The 20,739-nt window shown below is 43.2% G+C and overlaps 1 protein-coding gene across 3 annotated transcripts in view; it reads left to right on the forward strand.

The window, feature by feature from the left end:
- The first annotated feature begins 6,808 nt into the window (after window positions 1–6,808).
- GPATCH8 (G-patch domain containing 8) overlaps window positions 6,809–20,739 on the forward strand; it is a 108,228-nt gene continuing 94,297 nt past the window's right edge. For 2 of the 3 annotated variants that reach the window (XM_055101742.2, XM_003805880.6), the window contains exon 1: window positions 7,083–7,125. Coding sequence is in view for 1 of the 3 variants with exons in the window: in XM_003805879.5 (XP_003805927.3) it covers window positions 7,081–7,125 (45 nt within the window). In the remaining 2 variants the exon portion in view is untranslated. Of the gene's footprint in view, window positions 7,126–20,739 lie in introns of all 3 variants that reach the window. The other variant, XM_003805879.5, reaches the window with a different exon arrangement.

Consider the following 20,739-nt stretch of genomic DNA (forward strand, 5'->3'; position numbering starts at 1 on the left):
TGATCCGTCCACCTTGGCCTCCCAAAGTGTTGGGATTACAGGTGTGAGCCGCAGTGCCCAGACTGTTCTTTTTTCTTTGTGTGTGGGGGGGTTTTGTTTGTTTTGTTTTGTTTTTGAGACAGTCTCATTCTGTCGCCCAGGCTGGAGTGCAATGGTGCAATTTCGGCTCACTGCCACCTCTGCCTCCTGGGTTCACACAATTTTCCTGCCTCAGCTTCCGAAGTAGCTGGGATTACAGGCATGTGCCACCACTCCTTGCAATTTTGTATTTTTAGTAGAGACGGGGTTTCACCATGTTGGCCAGGCTGGACTCGAACTTCTGACCTCAGGTGATCCACCTGTCTTGGCCTCCCAAAGTGCTGGGATTACAGGCATGAGCTGTTGCACCCCGCTTGCCTGCCTTGCCTACCTGCCTGCCTCCCTTCCTCCCTTCCTCTCTTTTTTTTTTTTTTTTTTTGAGAAGGCGTCTGGCTCTGTCACCAGCCTGGAGTGCAGTGGCGTGATCTCGGCTCACTGCAACCTCTGCCTCCATGGTTCAAGCGATTCTCCTGCCTCAGCTTCTCAAGTAGCTGGGAGTGCAGGCATGCGCCACCACGCCCAGCTAATTTTTGTATTTTTAGTAGAGACGGAGTTTCGCCATGTTGGCCAGATGGTCTCAATCTCTTGACCTCGTGATCTGCCTGCCTCGGCCTCCCAAAGTGCTGGGATTACAGGCGTGAGCCACCATGCCTGGCCCCTTCCTCTCTTTCTTTCTCTCTCTCTTTCTTTCTTCCCTTTTCTCTCACTCTCTTTCTTTTTCTTCTCTATCTCTCTCTCTCTCCCTCCCTCCCCCCCTCTCTCTTTCTTTTGAGAGAGGGTTTTGCTCTGTCACCCAGGCTGGAGTGCAGGGGTGTGCTCACTGCAGCCTCAACCTCCCAGGCTTAAATGATCCTCCCACTTCAGCCTCTCAAGTAGCTGGGACTACAGGTGCACGCCACCACACCTGGCTAATTTATTTTATTTTATTTTTATAGACAGGGTCTTACTATGTTGCCCACGTTGGTCTTGATTTTCTTTTTTCTTTAGAGACAGGGTCTTGCTCTGTCTCCCAGGCTGGAGGAGTGCCGTGGTGGGATCATAGCTCACTGCAACTTCGAACTTCTGGGCTCAAGTGATCCTCTGGCCTCAGCCTCCCGAAGTGCTGGGATTAGAGGTGTGAGCCACTGTGCCTAACTGACAGGTACTTTTTGTGACAGAGGTTGAGTTTGAAATCCAGGTTTACCTGATGGCAATGCCTTTGTTTATAAACCCTAGAATAAATCTTTTCCTCTTCATCTTTGTGTCTTCTGTAGCACCTCAACCATAACACTGAATATATGTTTCTGTAATTGTTTTGCTCTAAAATATCCTTCAGTGGCTCCCAGAGAAAATTTATTTGAGGGCTTGCAGGTCAAAAAAATGTCATTTTTCCCTCTCATAGTTGATTAATGGTTTGGCTGGGTATAGATTTCTAGGTTGGTGTATTACTGCCCAGTCTTCTCTTCTCTGGAGAAGACCAACATCATTCCAATTCTCAATCCTTCATATGTGACCTAGTTTTCCTCTCTGGAAGCCTTTAGGAGGTTCTCTTTGTCCCACGTGCCCTGAAATTTCACAACACTGTGCCTGGCAGCAAATTCTTTTTCATCCATTGTTTTGGGATCTCTCAATTTAGAACTCAGGCCCTTAGTACTAGAAGATGTTCACACATTATTTAATATACTTAAAAAAATTGATTTCGAATCCTTTTTTGTTTGTTTGTTTTTAAGGGATAGGGTCTCACTCTGTTGCCCAGACTGGAGTGCAGTGGCTACTCACAGGCATGATCGTAGCACACTACAGTCTCGAACTCCTGGACTTAAAGCTATCCTCCTCCTTCAGTCTTCCCAGTAGCTGGGATACAGGCGTACTCCACCATGCCCAGCTTTTTATTTTATTGTATTTTATTTATTTATTGAGATGGAGTCTCGCTCTGTTGCTCAGGCTCGAGTGCAATGGCACAATCTCTGCTCACTGCAACCTCTGCCTCCCAGGTTCAAGCAATTCTCCTGTCTCAGCCCCCCTAGTAGCTGGGATTACAGGCACCCGCCACCACGCCCAGCTAATTTTTGTATTTTTAGTAGAGACAGGGTTTCGCCATGTTGGCCAGGCTGGTCTCGAACTCCTGACCTCAGGTGATCCACCTGCCTCGGCCTCCCAAAGTGCTGGGATTACAGGTGTGAGCCACCACACCTGGCCACCATGCCCAGCTTTTTAATATGCTTTTCTTCCATTTTCCTTTGTTATTTCTGTAAGTCCTACTATTCAGATATTGAATTGATGCCAACATGTTCTTATTCATTCTTTCCCATTTTCCACCTCATCAATTCAGTGAATATTTAGTGCCTACTATGTGCCAGTCATTAGTCTTGGTGCTGGGGAGATAGAAAAACAAAACTAAGAAAAATCTCTGCCCTCATAGAGTTTATATTACATACTAGAAAAGTGATAAGTACTTTTGGGCTGGGCATGGTGGCTCATGCCTGTAATCCCAGCACTTTGGGAGGCCGAGGTGGGTGGAACAACTGAGGTCAGGAGTTTGAGACCAGCCTGACCAAAATGGCGAAACCCCATCTCCACTAAAAGTACAAAAACTAGCCTGGTGTAGTGGTGCTGGCTTGTAATCCCAGCTACTTAGGAGGCTGAGGCAGGAGAATTGCTTGAACCCAGGAGGCGGAGGTTGCAGTAAGCCGAGATCACACCACTGTACTCCATCCTGGGCAACAAGAGCAAAACTCCATCTCAAAATAAAAAGAAAAAAAGAAAAAAAGAAATAACTTTTTGCCGGGCAGGGTGGCTCACACCTGCAATCCCAGCACTTTGGGAGGCTGAGGCGAGTGGATCATGAGGTCAGGAGTTCAAGACCAGCCTGGCCAACATGGTGAAACCCTGTCTCTACTAAAAATACAAAAGTTAGCTGGTCATGGTGGTGGGCACCTGTAATCTTAGCTATTCGGGAGGCTGAGGCAGAGAATTGCTTGAACTGAGGAGGCGGAGGTTGCAGTGAGCCGAGATTGCACCACTGCACTCCAGCCTGGGCAACAGAGTGAGACTCCATCTCAAAAAAAAAAAAAGTACTTTTTGAATAAAGACTAGAAGATGAAGGGCCAAGCCAAGGAGATATGTAAGAATGATAAGCAGAAAGAACAGCAAATACATAAGCCCATGGGTGAGGCAGGCTGAGGCAAGAACAGGCCTGATGGGATCCAGGTACAGCCAAGAGGCCAGTATGTCCAGAGAGAAGGGAAACAGGGGTGGAGAGAGGAAGATGAGGTCTGAGAGGTGGGGCGGTGAGAGGTGGGGTGGTAAGAGGTGAACTTTATATTGTGAGTGACGTGGAAAGTCACTGTGCATTGAATCAGGGGACAACATATGTGATCTGATTGACCTTTAACAGATCACCAGAGCTCCTTTGTAACATGTATGCTGCCAGGGTAGAAGCAGAACACGTAGTAGCTACTGCAATAATTCAGGAGAAAGTAAAGGTGGTTTAGACCAGGGCGTCTTTTTAGTCTGTTTTCTGGGTGATTTCCTGAGTAGCTGGGATTACAGACATGCGCCACCCTGGCCGGCTAATTTTTTTTTTCAGATGGAGTGTCACTCTTGTCACCCAGGCTGGAGTGCAGTGGCGTGGCCTCAGCTCACTGCAACCTCCACCTCCTGGGTTCAAGCGATTCTCCTGCCTCAGCCTCCTGAGTAGCTGGGATTACAGGTACTCACCACCACGCCTGGCTAATTTTTGTATTTTTAGTAGAGACGGAGTTTCACCATGTTGGCCAGGCTGGTCTCCAACTCCTGACCTCAAGTGATCCACCTGCCTTGGCCTCCTAAAGTGGTGGTATTATAGGCATGAGCCACCACACCCAGCCCCAAAATTTCTTTCTTTTTTTTTGAGATGGAGTCTTGCTGTGTTGCCCAATTCCCCTGCCTCAGCCTCCCGAGTAGCTGGGATTACAGGTGCACACCACCACGCCCGGCTAATTTTTTTGTATTTTTAGTAGAGACGGGGTTTCACCATGTTGGCCAGACTGGTCTCGAACTCCTGACCTCAGGCAATCCGCCTGCTTCAGCCTCAGCCTCCCAAAGTGCTGGGACTATAGGCATGAGCCACCGCGCTGGCCAAAAGTTCTTTCTTAAACTCAATATCCTTTTTTCTTTTTTGGCATCCCATGCCCCTTGATGCAGTCTCTTATTTCCTGATGTGTTCCCTTGTACCCTGATGTGATATAATGTCTCCGTGGATGTTGATAATTCTTTTGATGGTTTCTTCTGTTCCTTTCATTATCTCTGGTTCCTCTGAATTCGTTTTTTGGGGGAGGGGGGCTGTTGCTGTCATCATAGCTCACTGCAGCCTCCAAATCCTGGGCTTAAGCAATCCTCTTGCCTCAGCCTCCCAAGTAGCTGGGACCACAGGTGCATGCCACCACGCCTAGTTTTAAAGTTCTTTTGCAGAGTTGGGGTCTTACTACGATGCCCAGGCTGGGGGTGTTTCTATCTTTCCTGTTACAGGTTCCCTTCAAATGTCTGGTATTCTTTGGCTATCCATTCATAACAAGGCACTAAAAAGCTGAGTGAAAGGTCTGTGTGGATGGGGCTTCCTGAATGATGGACTTCTCTGTGGAGTATTTGGGCAGGAACATGATCTTTATGTAGGAAGACACCTCCCTACCCTCACTCCCATTGTTGGTACATGAAGCGTTTTCTTCCCTAAGCTAGTCAATTTTCTAGAGAGGGTTCCTATGTTCTTTTGTTGGAGAAGTCAGACTCTCTGGCCAGAATGGAGGCTTTACCATATCCTCCCATTTTCAGCATGGTTGCTTCTTCTCACCTATAAAGTCCAGTCTCTCTGGTTCAGCCTTTCCAGAGGGAAAACCTCTAGTTTGCTACCTGGGTGGGAAAAGAGACATCGAATCATCAGTGGCACCAGGGGCTTCTACTTTCTGAGCCTTTCTGGTGCACTTTAGCATTGATCAACTTCTTTCCTGTCTTCTCCTACTCTATGACTTCTTTTTCTCCACTCTACTAAAGTCATTTCCATTTATCTATGCTCTCTGGCCTCCAAAATGTTGACATCTGTTGTCTGCCATTGTCTCTTCTCCAGGTCTCTTTGTCCATGTGAATTTATGCACTTCTTATTCCTCTGCTGTCATTTCAGTGGGCTTTTGAGAGGGAGAAGAGGTCAGTGTGGTGTGTATCCCCGTGATTCAATCTTTCATGCTACCCTTAAGTCTCTTTACAATGTTTGAGCCAGGCTCGGTGGCTCACGCCTGTAATCTCAGCACTTTGGGAGGCTGAGGCGGGCGGATCACAAGGTCAGGAGTTCCAGACCAGCCTTGCCAACATGGTGAAACCCCGCCTCCACTAAAAATACAAAAAAAAAAAAAAAAAAAAAGTCCGGGCGAGGTGGCTCACGCCTGTAATTCCAGCATTTTGGGAGGCCGAGGCAGGCGGATCACGAGGTCAGGAGATCGAGACCAGCCTGGCTAACACGGTGAAACCCCGTCTCTACTAAAAATACAAAAAATTAGCCGGGCGTGGTGGCGGGCGCCTGTAGTCCCAGCTACTCGGGAGGCTGAGGCAGGAGAATGGCGTGAACCCGGAAGGCGGAGCTTGCAGTGAGCCGAGATCGCGCCACTGCACTCCAGCCTGGGCGACAGAGTGAGACTCCTTTTCAAAAAAAAAAAAACAAATGAGCTGGGCTTAGTGGTGGGCGCCTGTAATCCCAGCTACTAGCGTGGCTGAGGCAGGAGAATCTCTTGAACCTGGGAGGCGGAGGTTGCAGTGAGCCGAGATTGCGCCACTGTACTCCGGCGACAGTGCGAGACTCCGTCTCAAAAAAAAAAAAAAAGAATACAATGTTTGAATTCTGTGTGCCCTGCCTCCCCTTAGATGGAAGCGTAGGCTGAAGCATGGGTGGGGCAAAGGGTAATAGCTAGAAAATACACACCCTTCCTCAAAAAATTACATTCCATTTGACTCTTTCAGGGCAGGGTAAGACCCATTTTTCCATTGTGTGATTTCTGTCAACTACTCTTTTCAAAAGGAGAGAAGTCCTGCCACCCTTCTATGTGTTTTATGTATTTTGGCTAAGAGTCCTGGAGCACTGGGTGAGGTCCTCAGAAGGGATGGAAAAATCCGATTCTTGACTCTCATAGTCAGCGCTAGGCAGGAGCATCAGAGATTACTGAATCCAATTTCCCTATTGTATAAAAAGGAAACTGAAGCCCAGAGAGCTTTAGTCGATCTGGATCAACTTCGGTCCCTTGTGAAATACTTCTCAGAGCAAAGGATGGCTCGAAGTCAAGCTCCTTGCAGTCTCTGGGCCTTTGGGTCTAACGTTCCCTATGCCCCAGTGCTGTAGGCTCCTCGCTGTGCCTCGGTCAAAGGTCCTTTCAGAGACTGTCCCTCTCAGCACTGTGGCCAGTTTTACTTTTTTGTGGCACTTGTTGATATTTAAAAATATTTATTTTACGAGTTATGTGAGTTCTTCCACTGGAATGAAATCCCCATAAGAGGAGATCATTCCTGTCTCGTTCACCGTTGAATCCTCAGGGTGAGCTGAGATTCGAAGCTAAGCAGTCTGGCTCTAAGGTCGCGCTTTCGGCCCAACATTATGCTGCTGTTTAGTGAAGACGATGGACTTCTGCGCACACGGGGAAGCAACAGTGAGAAAAGACACCCGGAAGTGAGCAACAGCAAAACATCCAGATTTGTCCGCACGGTGCCCCCTCTGACCTTTCCCTCCGGAAGCTCTCGCGGCTCTCGGGCGGGAGTGCGCACGCGCGGCCACCGGGGTCGCTCCGGGTCGCGCGCGGAGCAGGGGCTAGAGGGAAGGGTCAGCCTCCAGGGCTGGCAGGCGCCTGCGCCGCGGGGCTCCCGTCAGGACGCGCATTCTCGCTCCCTCCCTCGGCTGCGCGCGCCCGGTGGGCGTGGGAGGAGGCGGGGAACCGGGGAGGGGTGGGTGTCGCAGGAGGGAAGGAGCGAACCGGAGAGCGTCGTCCTGAGAGGAGTGAAGGCGGCAAAATGGCGGACCGCTTCTCCCGCTTCAACGAAGACCGAGACTTTCAGGTAAACACGGGCGTCGCCGAGGATGCGGGGAAGGCGCTGGTCTAGCCCAGAACCTCCTTCATCTCCGGCTCCCAGCCCTCTTTCCTTCCAGTTTTGCTCCGACTTGCGAACCAGCTCGCTCTTCTCCCGTCTCTGCTTTCTCAAGAGGCCTCCCGGCTTGAGGGAGGCCGCATCTCCTCGCACCCGCATTCTCTTACCCCTGAAACTCAGGCCGCGGGGCTTGCGGCTTCCGCCTGTTTGGCATCGGATTTCGGAACCGGGCCTGAGCGCCGTGTGAGGGGCTGTGCCCTCCAGGTCTGCCCGATCTGTGCCGGTGAAGGGCTGGCTCCCAGGGGACAAGAGGGGTGGTTGGGTTGGGCTGAGAGGGCTTGGGGGAGAGTATTGCTGAGGCCAAGGCTTCCGAACCCCGGGATTTTGCTCTCACGGATCCTTTTGGGGTCCTTCTCTTTTCTTTCTTCACTGTGATAAATCAATTCCTTTCATTGTCTGCTTTTCCTCTTCCTTACCTGGGAAAAGGTTGCCTTCGCTGTCAGACGCCTTATTGGTTAGTCATGCATTGAGATTTCGCGGGGCATAAGTGTTGCTGTTGTTATTAGGCTGTTAATTGGGCTTGGAAAGCAGTAAGTTACTGGACTATGATCCGATGTGAGCCTAACCTCAAATCCTATCTCGAAAGATTTGTAAGAAGCGTGATGATAATAGGCCGTCCACGCATGGGGTCACTAGTGCCAAAAGCTTGATTTTTCTTTCTTCAATTGCAAATGTTGGTATGGAAAAATGCCCTTACGATGGCAAGCTCTATTGAGTAAAAAATAAAGGCCAAATTAGAATAACTTGTTTTTTCGCTGTTGAAAATACCTTTCTGTTGAAATTGTTACCGCGGAAATCTCGAAGACTAAAAGGGATTTAGTAGAGATTGGCTATTTCTAGGTAAAATACATCCGTAGAGTCTCAAAAAAAAAAAAAAAACCACTGCATTACTACCGCATATCCTGGCAACTGCAATTTGGGTCGGGATGAATCTCAGAACTCAAGTTTTTATCCCGCTGCAGATCCTACTCAAAGCAGTACGAAAGCACTCTAGATGTGTTTCAGAAGGCAGTTTAAAGAGTTTGAATTCCCTGAGATGATAGGATTGGTAAATAAATAGGTAAAGCAGTTTAACAATTTTAACTCAGCACTGTTAACAGTCTAGTACATAGAACGCTTATGAGAAGTTTTGCAGCAGTAAGGGATCTGGGGGCTGTTAAAAAGCCTTGTGATCATGCGCCTGCTGTATAGCTGCAGCACAATACAGGAGAGTCTCAGGATGTTCTAAGGATATAATGCAGATTCACCAAAGTTTGAAGCAGTTCATGTTAGCCTTTTGATCCCTGAGAAATATATATACACACACATATATATATTAGCAAGCACTATAAAATATGAGTTGGCTGCAAGGTGTATGAGCTTTATTGATTTTTAAATTACCGGTAGAGACATACTGATAACTAAAGCCCGCAAATGCTTTTCAGAGGAGAGAATAATCTCAAGGTGACCTAATAAAATCGAAAATAGATAATATGGACAGTTAAGTTTTGAGGAAAGATGACTGTCAACCACAGAATTCCAGCAGGCTTAGCAAACAGGATTTTCAGGGCCTTTAATGAAGATTTTGAAAATTGTGGATAGCAGAGTGTGAATGCTGTTTCCTGAAAAAAATTCAGGGGGTTAGCCTGTACTTTTTCAATACTCAGTTTCCAAGTAAGATGACCCTGTCTTCTGATGCTTTAGTTGGGTATTGCAAAACCCGATTTTGGTTTCATGGTAGTCCTTTGAAGATGATACGTATACTTCATTTTCTGCTTATATGTTGAAAGAACCAACCCCTGTTAAATTGGGTCAGCCAGGAAAAAAATTTTTTTTTTTGAAATGGAGTCTCGCTGTGTCGCCCAGGCTGGAGTGCAGTGGCACGATCTCAGCTCACTGCAACCTCTGCCTCCCGGGTTCAAGCAATTCTTCTGCCTCAGCCTCCCGAGCAGCTGGGATTACAGGCACCCGCCACCATACCCGGCTAATTTTTGTATTTTTAGTAGAGATGGGGTTTCACCGTATTGGCCAGGCTGGTCTCGAACTCCTGACCTCGTGATCCGCCTGCCTCGGCCTCCCAAAGTGCTAGGATTACAGGTGTGAGCCATCGCGCCTGGCCGAAAATGTTGGTTTTTAAAATTCAGATGTCCTAGCATTTTGGGTAAATAGGGTATTGGGAATGGAAACCTTTTTAGACAGTTGTAAGATGTTAAAACTTTTATAAATTATGTTAACATTCCTAAAGTACATTCATTTAAAAATAAAGTGGTATTTTTCTACATGTTTTAATAAAGGGAAAATACAGATTGACTTTCATTTAATGATGTATTTTGATTCAAAATTATTGGTGAGAGAATGTAATGTAATAGGATTCTCCTGTGAATAATGTATCTGAAACATTTTCAGCTTCACGTTATTCAAAATTAAACGTGGCCTCCTTTTAAGGTTTTGGGTGAAGCCACTGACTATACTTGAAAACAAGTCATAGTAGGTTTCCAAACACAGTGGATAGATCTTGTTGCTTTCAACACATCTTGTAGCACTGGAAATTGTTCATCTTCTCTGGTAAGTTCGAGATGACATTTTCTTTGCCTTTAATTTGGCAGGATGATTTAAAGTTGTAGAACTTCACTCTTCACCGGTTTATCAAGTGCAAATTTTGGAGAGTTTGATGTCTCTTGAAATTATTATGGAGTCAGGGAGTTGGGCTATTAAAATTTGTGAATACCTAAAGTTGCGAAGGTATTTTGTATATGTAGTGAAAAGTTATAGTTAACAGTGATATGCCACTTGAAGCGCTCATGTATATAGAGATTAATAATTATCAGGGACCTAACTTTTTTTAATTGGTAACTTTATTATAATAACAAACAGGTCCTATTCCACAGGCTTTATGTGTCTTATCTCATAGTCTTCACTATAACCCTACGAGGTAGGTACTGTTATTACTGCCGTTTTCAGCTGAGGCACAGAGAATTAAGTAACTTAGCCAATTACATACATCTGTTAAATGGCAGAGCCTAAATTCATACTGGCTTTTGGATTCTTGTACTTGTCCTCATGACCATTCTGTCTGCTGCTGACAATTATACATTTTATGTAGCTGTAATTGGGTCATCAAATGTGGAGGATAGACTTATAGGTGACAAAGAATAAGGGAGCTTTTGGAAAGGTGATACAGTTCCAGTTTTTATTTTGTTTGGTTTTGTCCAGATCTGTCTCTTTCTGGTCTCCCAACGGCTTCTAGGGAGGCTTTCAACAATGATAAATTACATTGTGTCATAGAGGATATATTGTTACCTGTTTTAGTTTAGACATTCTTTTGTCTAGCCTTTTAAGTGTTTTTTTTTTTTTTTTAATCTTTGGAAATCTTTGTAATCTAAGCTGATGTATTTATTTTTACAAATGTTTTAAGAGTTTTAACTACTCCTTTAAGAATCTGGCCTCAATTTCTGAATGAGATGTTACTTCTGCCGGCATTTACCAGATTAAGATATATTTGTTCACAAATTGAAGTGTTACACAAACTAATGGAAAATGTATAACTTAAGATAATCAACACTTTGGATTACAGGTTCATTAAAGAAAGTTTTGTTTGTACAGTGATGTACAGCTAGCTATACGGTGCCATTAAGATACAGTGCTTAGCATTTTATGGTTGCGCAGCTATTATTGGTGATGCAGCTGAATGCTGGTGAGGAAATGTTCTTTAGTATATGTACCTGCAGAGGACTGATGATTCGTGTTCCGAGTGTTCTCTGCATTTTATTTATTTATTTATTTATTTATTTTGAGATGCAGTTTCGCTCTTGTTGCCCACCTGGAGTGCAATGGCACCATCTCGGCTCACCTCAACCTCCGCCTCCCGGGTTCAAGTGATTCTCCTGCCTCAGCCTCCCGAGTAGCTGGGATTTCAGGCATGTCCCACCATGTCCAGCTAATTTTTTTGTATTTTTTAGTAGAGACGGGGTTTCACCCTGTTGGTCAGGCTGGTCTCAAACTCCGGACCTCAGGTGATCCACCCACCTCGGTCTCCCAAAGTGCTGGGATTACAGGCGTGAGCCACCGCGCCTGGCCCTCTGCATTTTATTTCTAATGAAAAGGAACTACAGTAATAGATTAGTGAGTGATAAGTTGATAAGAGAAACAAGACATGCTATGTTAAAGGTCATAATAAAAATACAGAAATTGCCCAAGAACTTTCTGTAATCTATGTAAGTAATCATAATGGTAAATAGCAATAAGCTAGTCATGTATTACATTTATGCAGTATGTTTGTAGGAATCCTCTTTGTGTTTCCATATGTAACCAGTATGTGACCCTTAGGAAATTCTTAGTTGAGACTATTAAGTGAAGAGGTTCATAGTTTTAAGATATTTAAGTCACAGAAGCATATTAGTATATTTTCTGTATGTAATATAGTTGGCATTGTAATTCAGGTATGCCAGATATGACACATGGACAAGTGTTTTAAATGGTTTTTCCTATGTCTCGCTCCTGTAATCTGGAAGAAATGCCACAAGCTGTGAAAATTAATGTCAGTTTGGCTTGGGATACTGAAATTTATACAAAATCATTACTCTTCCCTGTCTCATAGTATGATAAGTGAAAAGGATTAGAATCAGGGCTGTACCAGTTTCAAAATACTGATGCTGAATTGACATGATTGTTAGCAAATGCAAAATGATATTGACATTGGTTAATATATTCTTAGGAGATCGAGAGTGACCAAAGTAAAGTCAGCATAAGAGAAGTTTCCCTGGAGGTGATTTGAAGGGTAAATGGTATATAATCACTTTTAAAATGTGGGACATATCAAGGACATCTCAACATCACAGAGAGAGACTTAAGTTGTAATTAGGAAAGATTGGGGTTGGGAAGAACTGTGATCAGAGGACTTCATGTGATGATGTATATTATTTGTTTTCAAAGTAGGCATGGGAGGCAGGAAGAAACAGATCTGGACAAATAGAGTATTATGCCGAGTATTATTTCAGGGCACTTACAATACAGTCAAAATGATAGAAAAACAGGTATTCCTGTTGTACCTTTCCCTTTCTTCTATACATGTAACACAGTTCTCATTAGAGTACTGCAAAGGGATTCTTTCATCACAGTTTCTCATGTCTTTATGATAAATTGTATAACCAAAGCTAAAATTTGTGACTTAAAAATATTTCAAGATACATATGTAATAAGCTATCCTGATTGTGCTGCTTCATAATTGAGATACATTTCCATGTGATTTCTGTCTATCTGGGTACATGATAAAAAATTTTAAAAGGACAGTCTGTTTTTCTTTTCTTTTTTTCTTTTTTTTTGGAGACAGTGTCTGGCTCTTTTGCCCAGGCTAGAGTACAGTTGTGGGATCTTGGCTCATGCAGTCTCCACCTCCTGGGCTCAAGCAATCCTCCCGCTTCAGCCTCCCAAGTAGCTGGGACTACAGGAATGTACCACCATGACTGGCTAAGTTTTGTATTTTTTTTAGAGACGGGGTTTCAACTTGTTGCCCAGGCTGGTCTTGAACTCCTGGGCTCAAGCGATCCTCCCACCTCAGCCCCCCAAAGTGCTGGGATTACAGGCATGCACCACTGCACCCAGCTGACAGTCTGTTTTTTTGATGTGGTCAAGACTTTTTTTAATTTAATTTTTTTAAATAAAAAATTCTTTTTTGAGACAAGGTCTCACTCTGTCACTCAGGCTGGAGTGCAGTGACGCGATCATGGCTCCCGGCAGCCTTGACCTCCCAGCTTCAAGTGATCCTCCCACCTCAGCCTCCTGAGTACCTGGGGCTACAGGTGTGTCACCAAGCCCTGCTAATTTTTTTCATTTTTGTAGAGATGGGGTTTCGCCATGTTGCCCAGGCTGGTCTCAAACTCCTGAGCTCAAGCTGTCCTCCCACCTCGGCCCCTCAAAGTGTTGAGATTACAGGCATGTGCCACTGTACCTGGCCAAGATTACCATTTTCTGAAAGTGTAGCAGAAGTTCATGAGATCTTAATTATGAATCAGAAACCTATGTAAAGTTTTCATTTTTGCTCTTGTGACTTAGTTTCTAGTATTTTATTAATGAAAATGGTTTCTAGCTTAAAGTAGATAGATTCCAGTTCGTGAGTTCTATTAAAATTCCTTCCCTGAAACAACTTGGTACTTTTGCTTGTATGTCTGGCATTAATTTTCTTTTCATATTAGCATTACCATTTAGCATTAAGTGAAAGCAGATTCATGGTAATTACCAAAGGAATTACAGATGACCACCACAAATACTGAAAGAAGTCATTGATTTGATATTGCAGTGAATACCAGAAGATGTTGTAATGATTTTCCACTTATAAAAAGTGAATTGTCCATTTAACTCTGGAGGTCTAAGCAAATGTGCTTAATGCATATCGTATTAGTCAATGCAAAAAGTTAAATATGCCCAGGCTGAAAGAAGGTGTATAATGTATGGTCGTTCTTATACCAAATGATTTCTTTGGAATTTAAACAAATATGTTTAGTATTTTATTCCTAATTTAGGAAGAAAAAGCAACTAAAGTTGTTCTGACATTGTACACAGATGAGTAGCACGTAACTCTGTTATTTAGTAAGCCCCATAGATAGTAAGGAATAAAAGTTGTTAGTGAGCAAAACAGGAGTATCCTGCCATTTGCTTTAATTCTTCTTGTGATAGTTTTGAGGTACAATAATTCCTGTGTGCGTGTCACTCAAGCAACCAGAAAGTGTCTTTGTAATACGCATTTGGTCTCATCTCATGAAGTTCCAGTTGTTTGTTGTCATCCTTGTGACTCTTTGGTAATTACATTGATTTCAAAGAGGAATTCTAATTTATCTTAGTGTTTCATAGAATTGAGACACAAAATAGCTTTACAGGTTTAAAGTTGTAATAGAAAAAAGTCATAGAGTTTTCTGACATTTTAATAATGACATTGTTGGAAAAGTCAGTACCTGTCTTATAGCCCCCATAACATTATTCTTCCAGAGTTAATAAGAAAAGAGGAGCTTACTTTTTCATCATTTTTGTAGGCAGTGCTGATCAAAATCAAGAAATTATTTTGATACTGTAGGTCTTGACTATAGAAGAAGTAAAGGTAGGCTGGGCGCGGTGGCTCACGCCTATAATCCCAGCATTTTGGGAGGCTGAGGGCAGGTGGATCACCCGGGATCAGGAGTTCGAGACCAGCCTGGCCAACATGGTGAAAACCCATCTCTACTAAAAATACAAAAAATTAGTTGGGTGTGGTGGTGCGCTCCTGTAGTCCCAGCTACTCAGGAGGCTGGGGCAGGAGAATCTCTTGAACCTGGGAGGTGGAGGTTGCAGTGAGCCGATACTGTGCCATTGCACTCCAGCCTGGGCAACAGAGTGAGACTCCATCTCAAAACCAAACAAAACAAAAAAAGAAATTAAAGCGAATGCTTGTGGATTGTATGCTGTAGTGTCAGTAATTTCCCTTGTTGCTATGAATAGAGCTATGAGTGAAATTATGAGGTATCTTTAAAGAAAGGGCAAAAGTGGTTGAAAATTTAATTGGTTTAATATTGTACTAGGGTATCATCTGTGCGAGCAATAACAAGGGGTATATTTACCTTTAGAATAGTTTCTAGAATATAGACTAATTTTTGAAAACTTAATTAAATAAAACAGTGTTTGAATAGTGGTTGTACGAAGAAGTACGTATTGTAGTGTAAGTATTTCTGTGCGGGTAGTTTGTTAAGAAGTGTTTTTGTTTTCAAGGAGTTTTCATTTTAGTTGGAGAGATAACGTAAGTAGTAAGGTTTAGTTTATTATTCATAAGACCAGCATGATTATCAGAAAAACCAGCATGATTATCAGAAAAACAGTATAGCTAATAAATGCATAACTCTAAGTAAAGGAGAGAATCCTTAAAGTGGGATGATTGGACATGCTTTTATTTTATTTTATTTTTTTCAGACAGAGTCTTGCTCTGTTGCCCAGGCTAGAATGCAGTGGCATGATCTCAGCTCACTGCAACCTCCACCTCCTGGGTTCAAGCAATTCTCGTGGCTCAGCCTCACGAGTAACTGGGATTACAGGTGCCCACTACCACGCCTGGCTAATTTTTGTATTTTTAGTAGAGATGGGGTTTCATCATGTAGGTCAGGCTGGTCTTGAACTCCCACCTCCAGTGATCTGCCCGCCTTGGCCTCCCAATGTGCTGGGATTACAGGTGTGAGCCACCGTGTTGGCCTGGGCATGCTTTTATGAAGAAGTTAGCATTTAAGCTGGATCTTGAAGGATGGGATTGCATCCTTCAAGTGAATGGAAGTACACTCAGTTGGAAAAAATAGCCAGGACAAAAGTAAAGAAGTGGAACAAACAGAATTTGTTTTTTTAGGACAATGAATTAATGATTGGGCATAGGGAAAAAGTGAAGACTAGGGCTGCAAAGATAAATTTTATTTTAATGCTGCAAGCAGGCATGCGCTAGCTATTTAAGGTTCTTAAGCTGAGGGATAGACAGTCAAAGTCCTCTTTCTTATAGGAAGATTAATTCAGCTATAGTTTGTTAGATGTGCTATACCCATATAGTTAAAGTGCTGATAACCAGTCTCTCTTAACCAGAGTTAATGTGAATAGGAGCAAAGGAGTAGAGGGTGTATACGAGGAGTGATTACAATAATGGACCATGTGATTTCTTTCTTTTATTTTGAGATGAAGTTTCGCTCTCGTTGCCCAGGCTGGAGTGCAATGGTGCAGTCTTGGCTCACTGCAACCTCTGCCTCCCGGGTTCAAATGATTCTCCTGCCTCAGCCTCCCAAGTAGCTGGGATTACAGGTGCATGCCAACATGCCCGGCTAATTTTTGTATTTTTAATAGGGACAGGGTTTCACTATGTTGGCCAGACTGGTCGCGAACTCCTGACCTCAGGTAATCCACCCACCTCGGCCTCCCAAAGTGCTGGGATTACGGGTGTGAGCCACCGTGCCCGGCCGGACCATGTGATTTTAAGCGTGGTAAGGAGATGAATGAGGACTTCTGGGAGTGGGGGTGGTGGCAGCAATGTAGGTAGTGAGAGGGTGAAAAATTGGTAGGATCAATGGATTGTAGATTCTGATGGGGTTTAAGACTTGTTAGAGTGGGAGTACTGTAGGGAATGAGCTAGAAAGGTAGAAGGTGGTGGTCGTAGAACACAATGTTTGAAATAGGGTTTATATTAATAGAAGGGTTGAGATTATTGTTAATGAACATGAGAGTACATCGTTAAGGCAGAATGGAGAGCAAGATCATTGTAGGAAAGGAAGTTAAGGAACTGAGGCACCAGGATGTTACAAAGATAATCTGACCTGGTTATGAGAATGGTAATATGGTATAGTTGTATACTGTCATGGTTTAATAAATGCCTCTTATATAATGTTCTTTTCTGGTTCTTCTAATAATTCAGTGAAGTAAATAGAAGAGGTACTAATCCTATTTTGAAGATGAAGAAACTGAGGCCCAGATAAATTATTTTGCCTAGTGCAGAACTGAAGTTTGAACTTTGCTCTTTTGACTTCTTTTGTTCTTTTCTTTTTAAATAAAAGAGACGGAATTTTGTTACATTGCCCAGGCTGGACTTGAACTCCTGGGCTCACACCATCCTCCCACCTCTACCTCCCTAGTAGCTGAGACTACAGGTGCACGCCATCGAGCCTGGCTGATTTCTTGTATAGTATTCTGTTTATTGTGGTATATAGATTGGCCTCTCTTTAAGGTATATGTACTGTGGTATATAGATTGTGGTATGTAAAGTGTTGGTATTATCTCCAGTGTGCAAAACATTGTACTTCTTTAATACATGGCAGCATTTTGTACCAGTTAATAAACTGGTAGAAAATAGTTGGTATGCTTATTAAAGATTATAATTTTTGTTTCAGAACATCTCAGTATTAAAAACCAATAGTTGTCAGGCGTGGGGGCTCGTGCCTGTAATCCCAGCACTTTGGGAGGCCAAGGTGGGTGGATAACCTGAGTTCAGGAGTTTGTGACCAGCCTGGCCAACATGGCAAAACCCTGTCTTTACTAAGAATACAAAAATTAGCTGAGCATAGTGGTGCATGCCTGTAGTCCCACCTACTGCGGAGGGGAGGCTGCTGAGGCAGGAGAATTGCATGAACCCAGGAGGCAGAGGTTGTTGTGAGTCAGGATTCTGCCACTCACTCCAGCCTGGGTGACAGAATGAGACTCTGTCTTTAAAAAAAAAAAAAAAAAAAAACCTAATGGCTTACCACCATTGGTTTAATTGGTTATAAACCAGTGGTTTAATTGGTCATTTATGACTTCTTGCTTGTCTTTTCACTGTCTGTGGGTCTAGCAGATAATCCCATTCCATTTTCCAAACATTAGTGAGTACCTGATTGTTATCGTGGCATCATAAAAGGATAAGAAAACAAGACAAAATTCCATTTTGTTCATTTGTTCCAGTAAAATAATAGATTGGAGAGGAGAATGGTATTTCTACTGGATACTCTCAAGTTAGGGTTCTACCAGCTTATCCTTGACCATTACACCTTTATAAAAGTTGACTACTGTGATATATGGTGAGGATAGTATCAGCTACTGTTTGTTGCCAGCTATATTACATGTCAGGTCTGGTGCCAAGACATTTCGAAGATATTTATCTAATCCAAGTAACTCTCCAAACTAGGTGGTGGTATCTCCCCCTTTTTTTTTTGTCCTTAGTTTTTTATTTATTTTTATTTTTTTGAGACGAAGTCTTGCTCTGTCGCCCAGGCTGGATTGTAGTGACTACATCTCGGCTCACTGCAAGCTCCGCCTCCCAGGTTCACGCCATTCTCCTGCCTCAGCCTTCCGAGTAGCTGGGACTACAGGAGCCCGCCACCACGCCTGGCTAATTTTTTTTGGTAGAGACAGGGTTTCACTGTGTTAGCCAGGATGGTCTCAATCTCCTGACCTTGTGATCCTCGTGCCTCGGCCTCCCAAAGTGCTGGGATTACGGGCGCTTTTTTTTTTTTTTTTTTGAGACGTCTCACTCTGTCACCCAGGCTGGAGTGCAGTGGAGCCATCTCAGCTCACTGCAAGCTCCGCCTCCCAGGTTCTCGCCATTCTCCTGCCTCAGCCTCCCGAGTAGCTGAGACTACAGGTGCCCGCCACCACGCCTGGCTAATTTTTTGTATTTTTAGTAGAGATGGGGTTTCACCATGTTGGCCAGGCTGGTCTTGAACTCTTGACCTCAGGTGATCCACCCACCTCAGCCTCCTAAATTGCTGGGATTACAGGCGTGAGCCACCACGTCTGGCCGTAAATTGAAATAAATTTTAAGTATACTAGTGAAATGACACTAATAATCCCCAGGATGTCCATTTCTTTTTGGATAGGCTTTTTCTCCTGGGACATTTTCTTTTTAAATTCCATTTTTAAAGGCACATACATACATTTATTTATTGAGACAGGATTTCATTGTACTTCCAAACACAGGACAAATGTGGAAATTTGCCCAGGAAATTTGCGATCACTGCTTACTGCACTCTTGACCTCTTGGACTCAGGCAGTCCTCCCATTGCAGCCTCCCGAGTAGCTGGGACTACAGGTGTGTACCACCACATTCAGTTAATTTAATTTTTTGTATTTTTTGTAGGGATGGAGTCTTCTTTTGTGGCCCAAGCAGGTCTTGAACTCCTGGCCTCTAGTGATCTTCCTGCCTTCCAAAGTGCTAGGATTACAAGTATGAGCCACCATGCCCAGCCAATATCCACCAACTTTGAGTAATATTATTCATTTAAAAATGTTTTTCAAAGAAGTTGTAAGAATTTTTTTTTTTTTTTTTTTTTGAGACGGAGTCTCGCTGTGTCACCAGGCTGGAGTGCAGTGGCGCAATCTCGGCTCACTGCAATCTCTGCCTCCCAGATTCAAGTAGTTCTCCGCTTCAGCCTCCCAAGCAGCTGGGATTACAGGTGCCCACCACCACACTTGGCTGATTTTTGTGTTTTTAGTAGAGATGGGGTTTCACCATCTTGGCTAGGCTGGTCTTGAACTCCTGACCTTGTGATCCACCTGCCTTGGCCTCCCAAAGTGCTGGGATTACCGGCATGAGCCACCACGCCTGACTGAAGTTGTATTAAATTTTAATAGTTATAGGAAGAGGGAAGAGGCTAAGAACATCTCTCTAGAGTTTCGTATTGTGTTTTGCTTTTTGAGATTATAGGCTCTTGATTGTGATCTTTGACTTGTCCTAATAATTCCTTCTTCTCCAGCTCTAATTTGTCTCTACTAATTTCTACATAGTTTAATCACATAAAGGATACAGCTGTGGGATTATGTAGACGTCAGAATCAGCACCAGTTAGCAAATAATAAGATTTCATTTATCTGGATAAATTTAAGGCAATTCCTGTCTTTATTGATACTTAAATGATCACCACAACCAAATTTGTAAGAGAGAAGTTTCCACATTTGTCCTGTGTTTGGAAGTAGAATCCTTGACTTGTAAGGAACTAGAGCTTACTGTGTATTTTAATAACATGCAGAGCAGGTCAGCCAGGTTGTATTCATTTGCCATTAGATCTGCCACAAGTTGAAGTTTTTTTTGAGAGTGGAGGCAGTTGAAGGAAAATCAGTTGGGTGTATGCATATAATTTAAAATCTAATACTTTTTTTTTTTTTTTTTAGAAAAGCTAGATTGCTTCCAGTCTGACCCTTTTGAACTTAAATTCCTGATCAGCATAAATGAAAAACTATATTTCAACTTTGAAAGCATATAGTATTCAGAAAGGAAGTGTTGATTTGGATAATGAAATAAGTGTTCCAAGCAGTCATCATTTTTTTAAATTTAAATTTTATTTTTTACCTCCCTCAGCTCATACCTATAAGCAGTCATTAAAACTAAATTTTAGGAATGCTGTAATATAGGACCTATGAATTTTTATTAGGATAACCATGAGTTTTAGTTTATACCTTTTGTCTTGGAATAATTACTGTTAGCATCTTTTGTTTTTTCTTTTTTTGTTTTTTTCTAAGACAGGGTCTTGCTCTGTTACCCAGGCTGGACTGAAGTGACAAGATCATAGCTTACTGCAGCCTCCAACTCCTGGACTCAAGGGATCCTCCCCACTCAGGCTCTTGAATAGCTGAGACTACAGGTGCACACCATCATTAAAAAAATTTTTTTCAAAAATTAAAAAAAATTTGTAAAGATAGGGTGTCCCTGTGTTTCCCCAGCTGATCTTGAACTCCTGGGCTCAAGAGATCCACTTGGCTTCCCAAAGTGCTGGGATTATAGGTGTGAGCCACTGCACCCAGCCTTACCCCCCATTTTATTCTCGAAGTGGTTTGTATGATATGTTATATGATCATCTAGATCTAAAGGAATTTCAGAGATCTAAGTGAGGTTTTGAAGAGAAGGTACAGCAGCAAAAAATACCTTTCAGATCCTGTTGAGGCCTTCAGATAATCAGACGCCATACTGAATGTTTTTAGAAAGAATGATCCTGATAAGTCTAAGTTTGTCAGAATGACTCAATTTTGGTGGGGAGGTGGGTTAGGAGGCAAGAAATAAAATATCACCACTACTATCATTGTCATCATTACT

Source organism: Pan paniscus, chromosome 19 (genome assembly GCF_029289425.2).
Source record: "Pan paniscus chromosome 19, NHGRI_mPanPan1-v2.0_pri, whole genome shotgun sequence".
In the NCBI taxonomy this organism is placed as follows: Eukaryota; Metazoa; Chordata; class Mammalia; order Primates; family Hominidae; genus Pan; species Pan paniscus.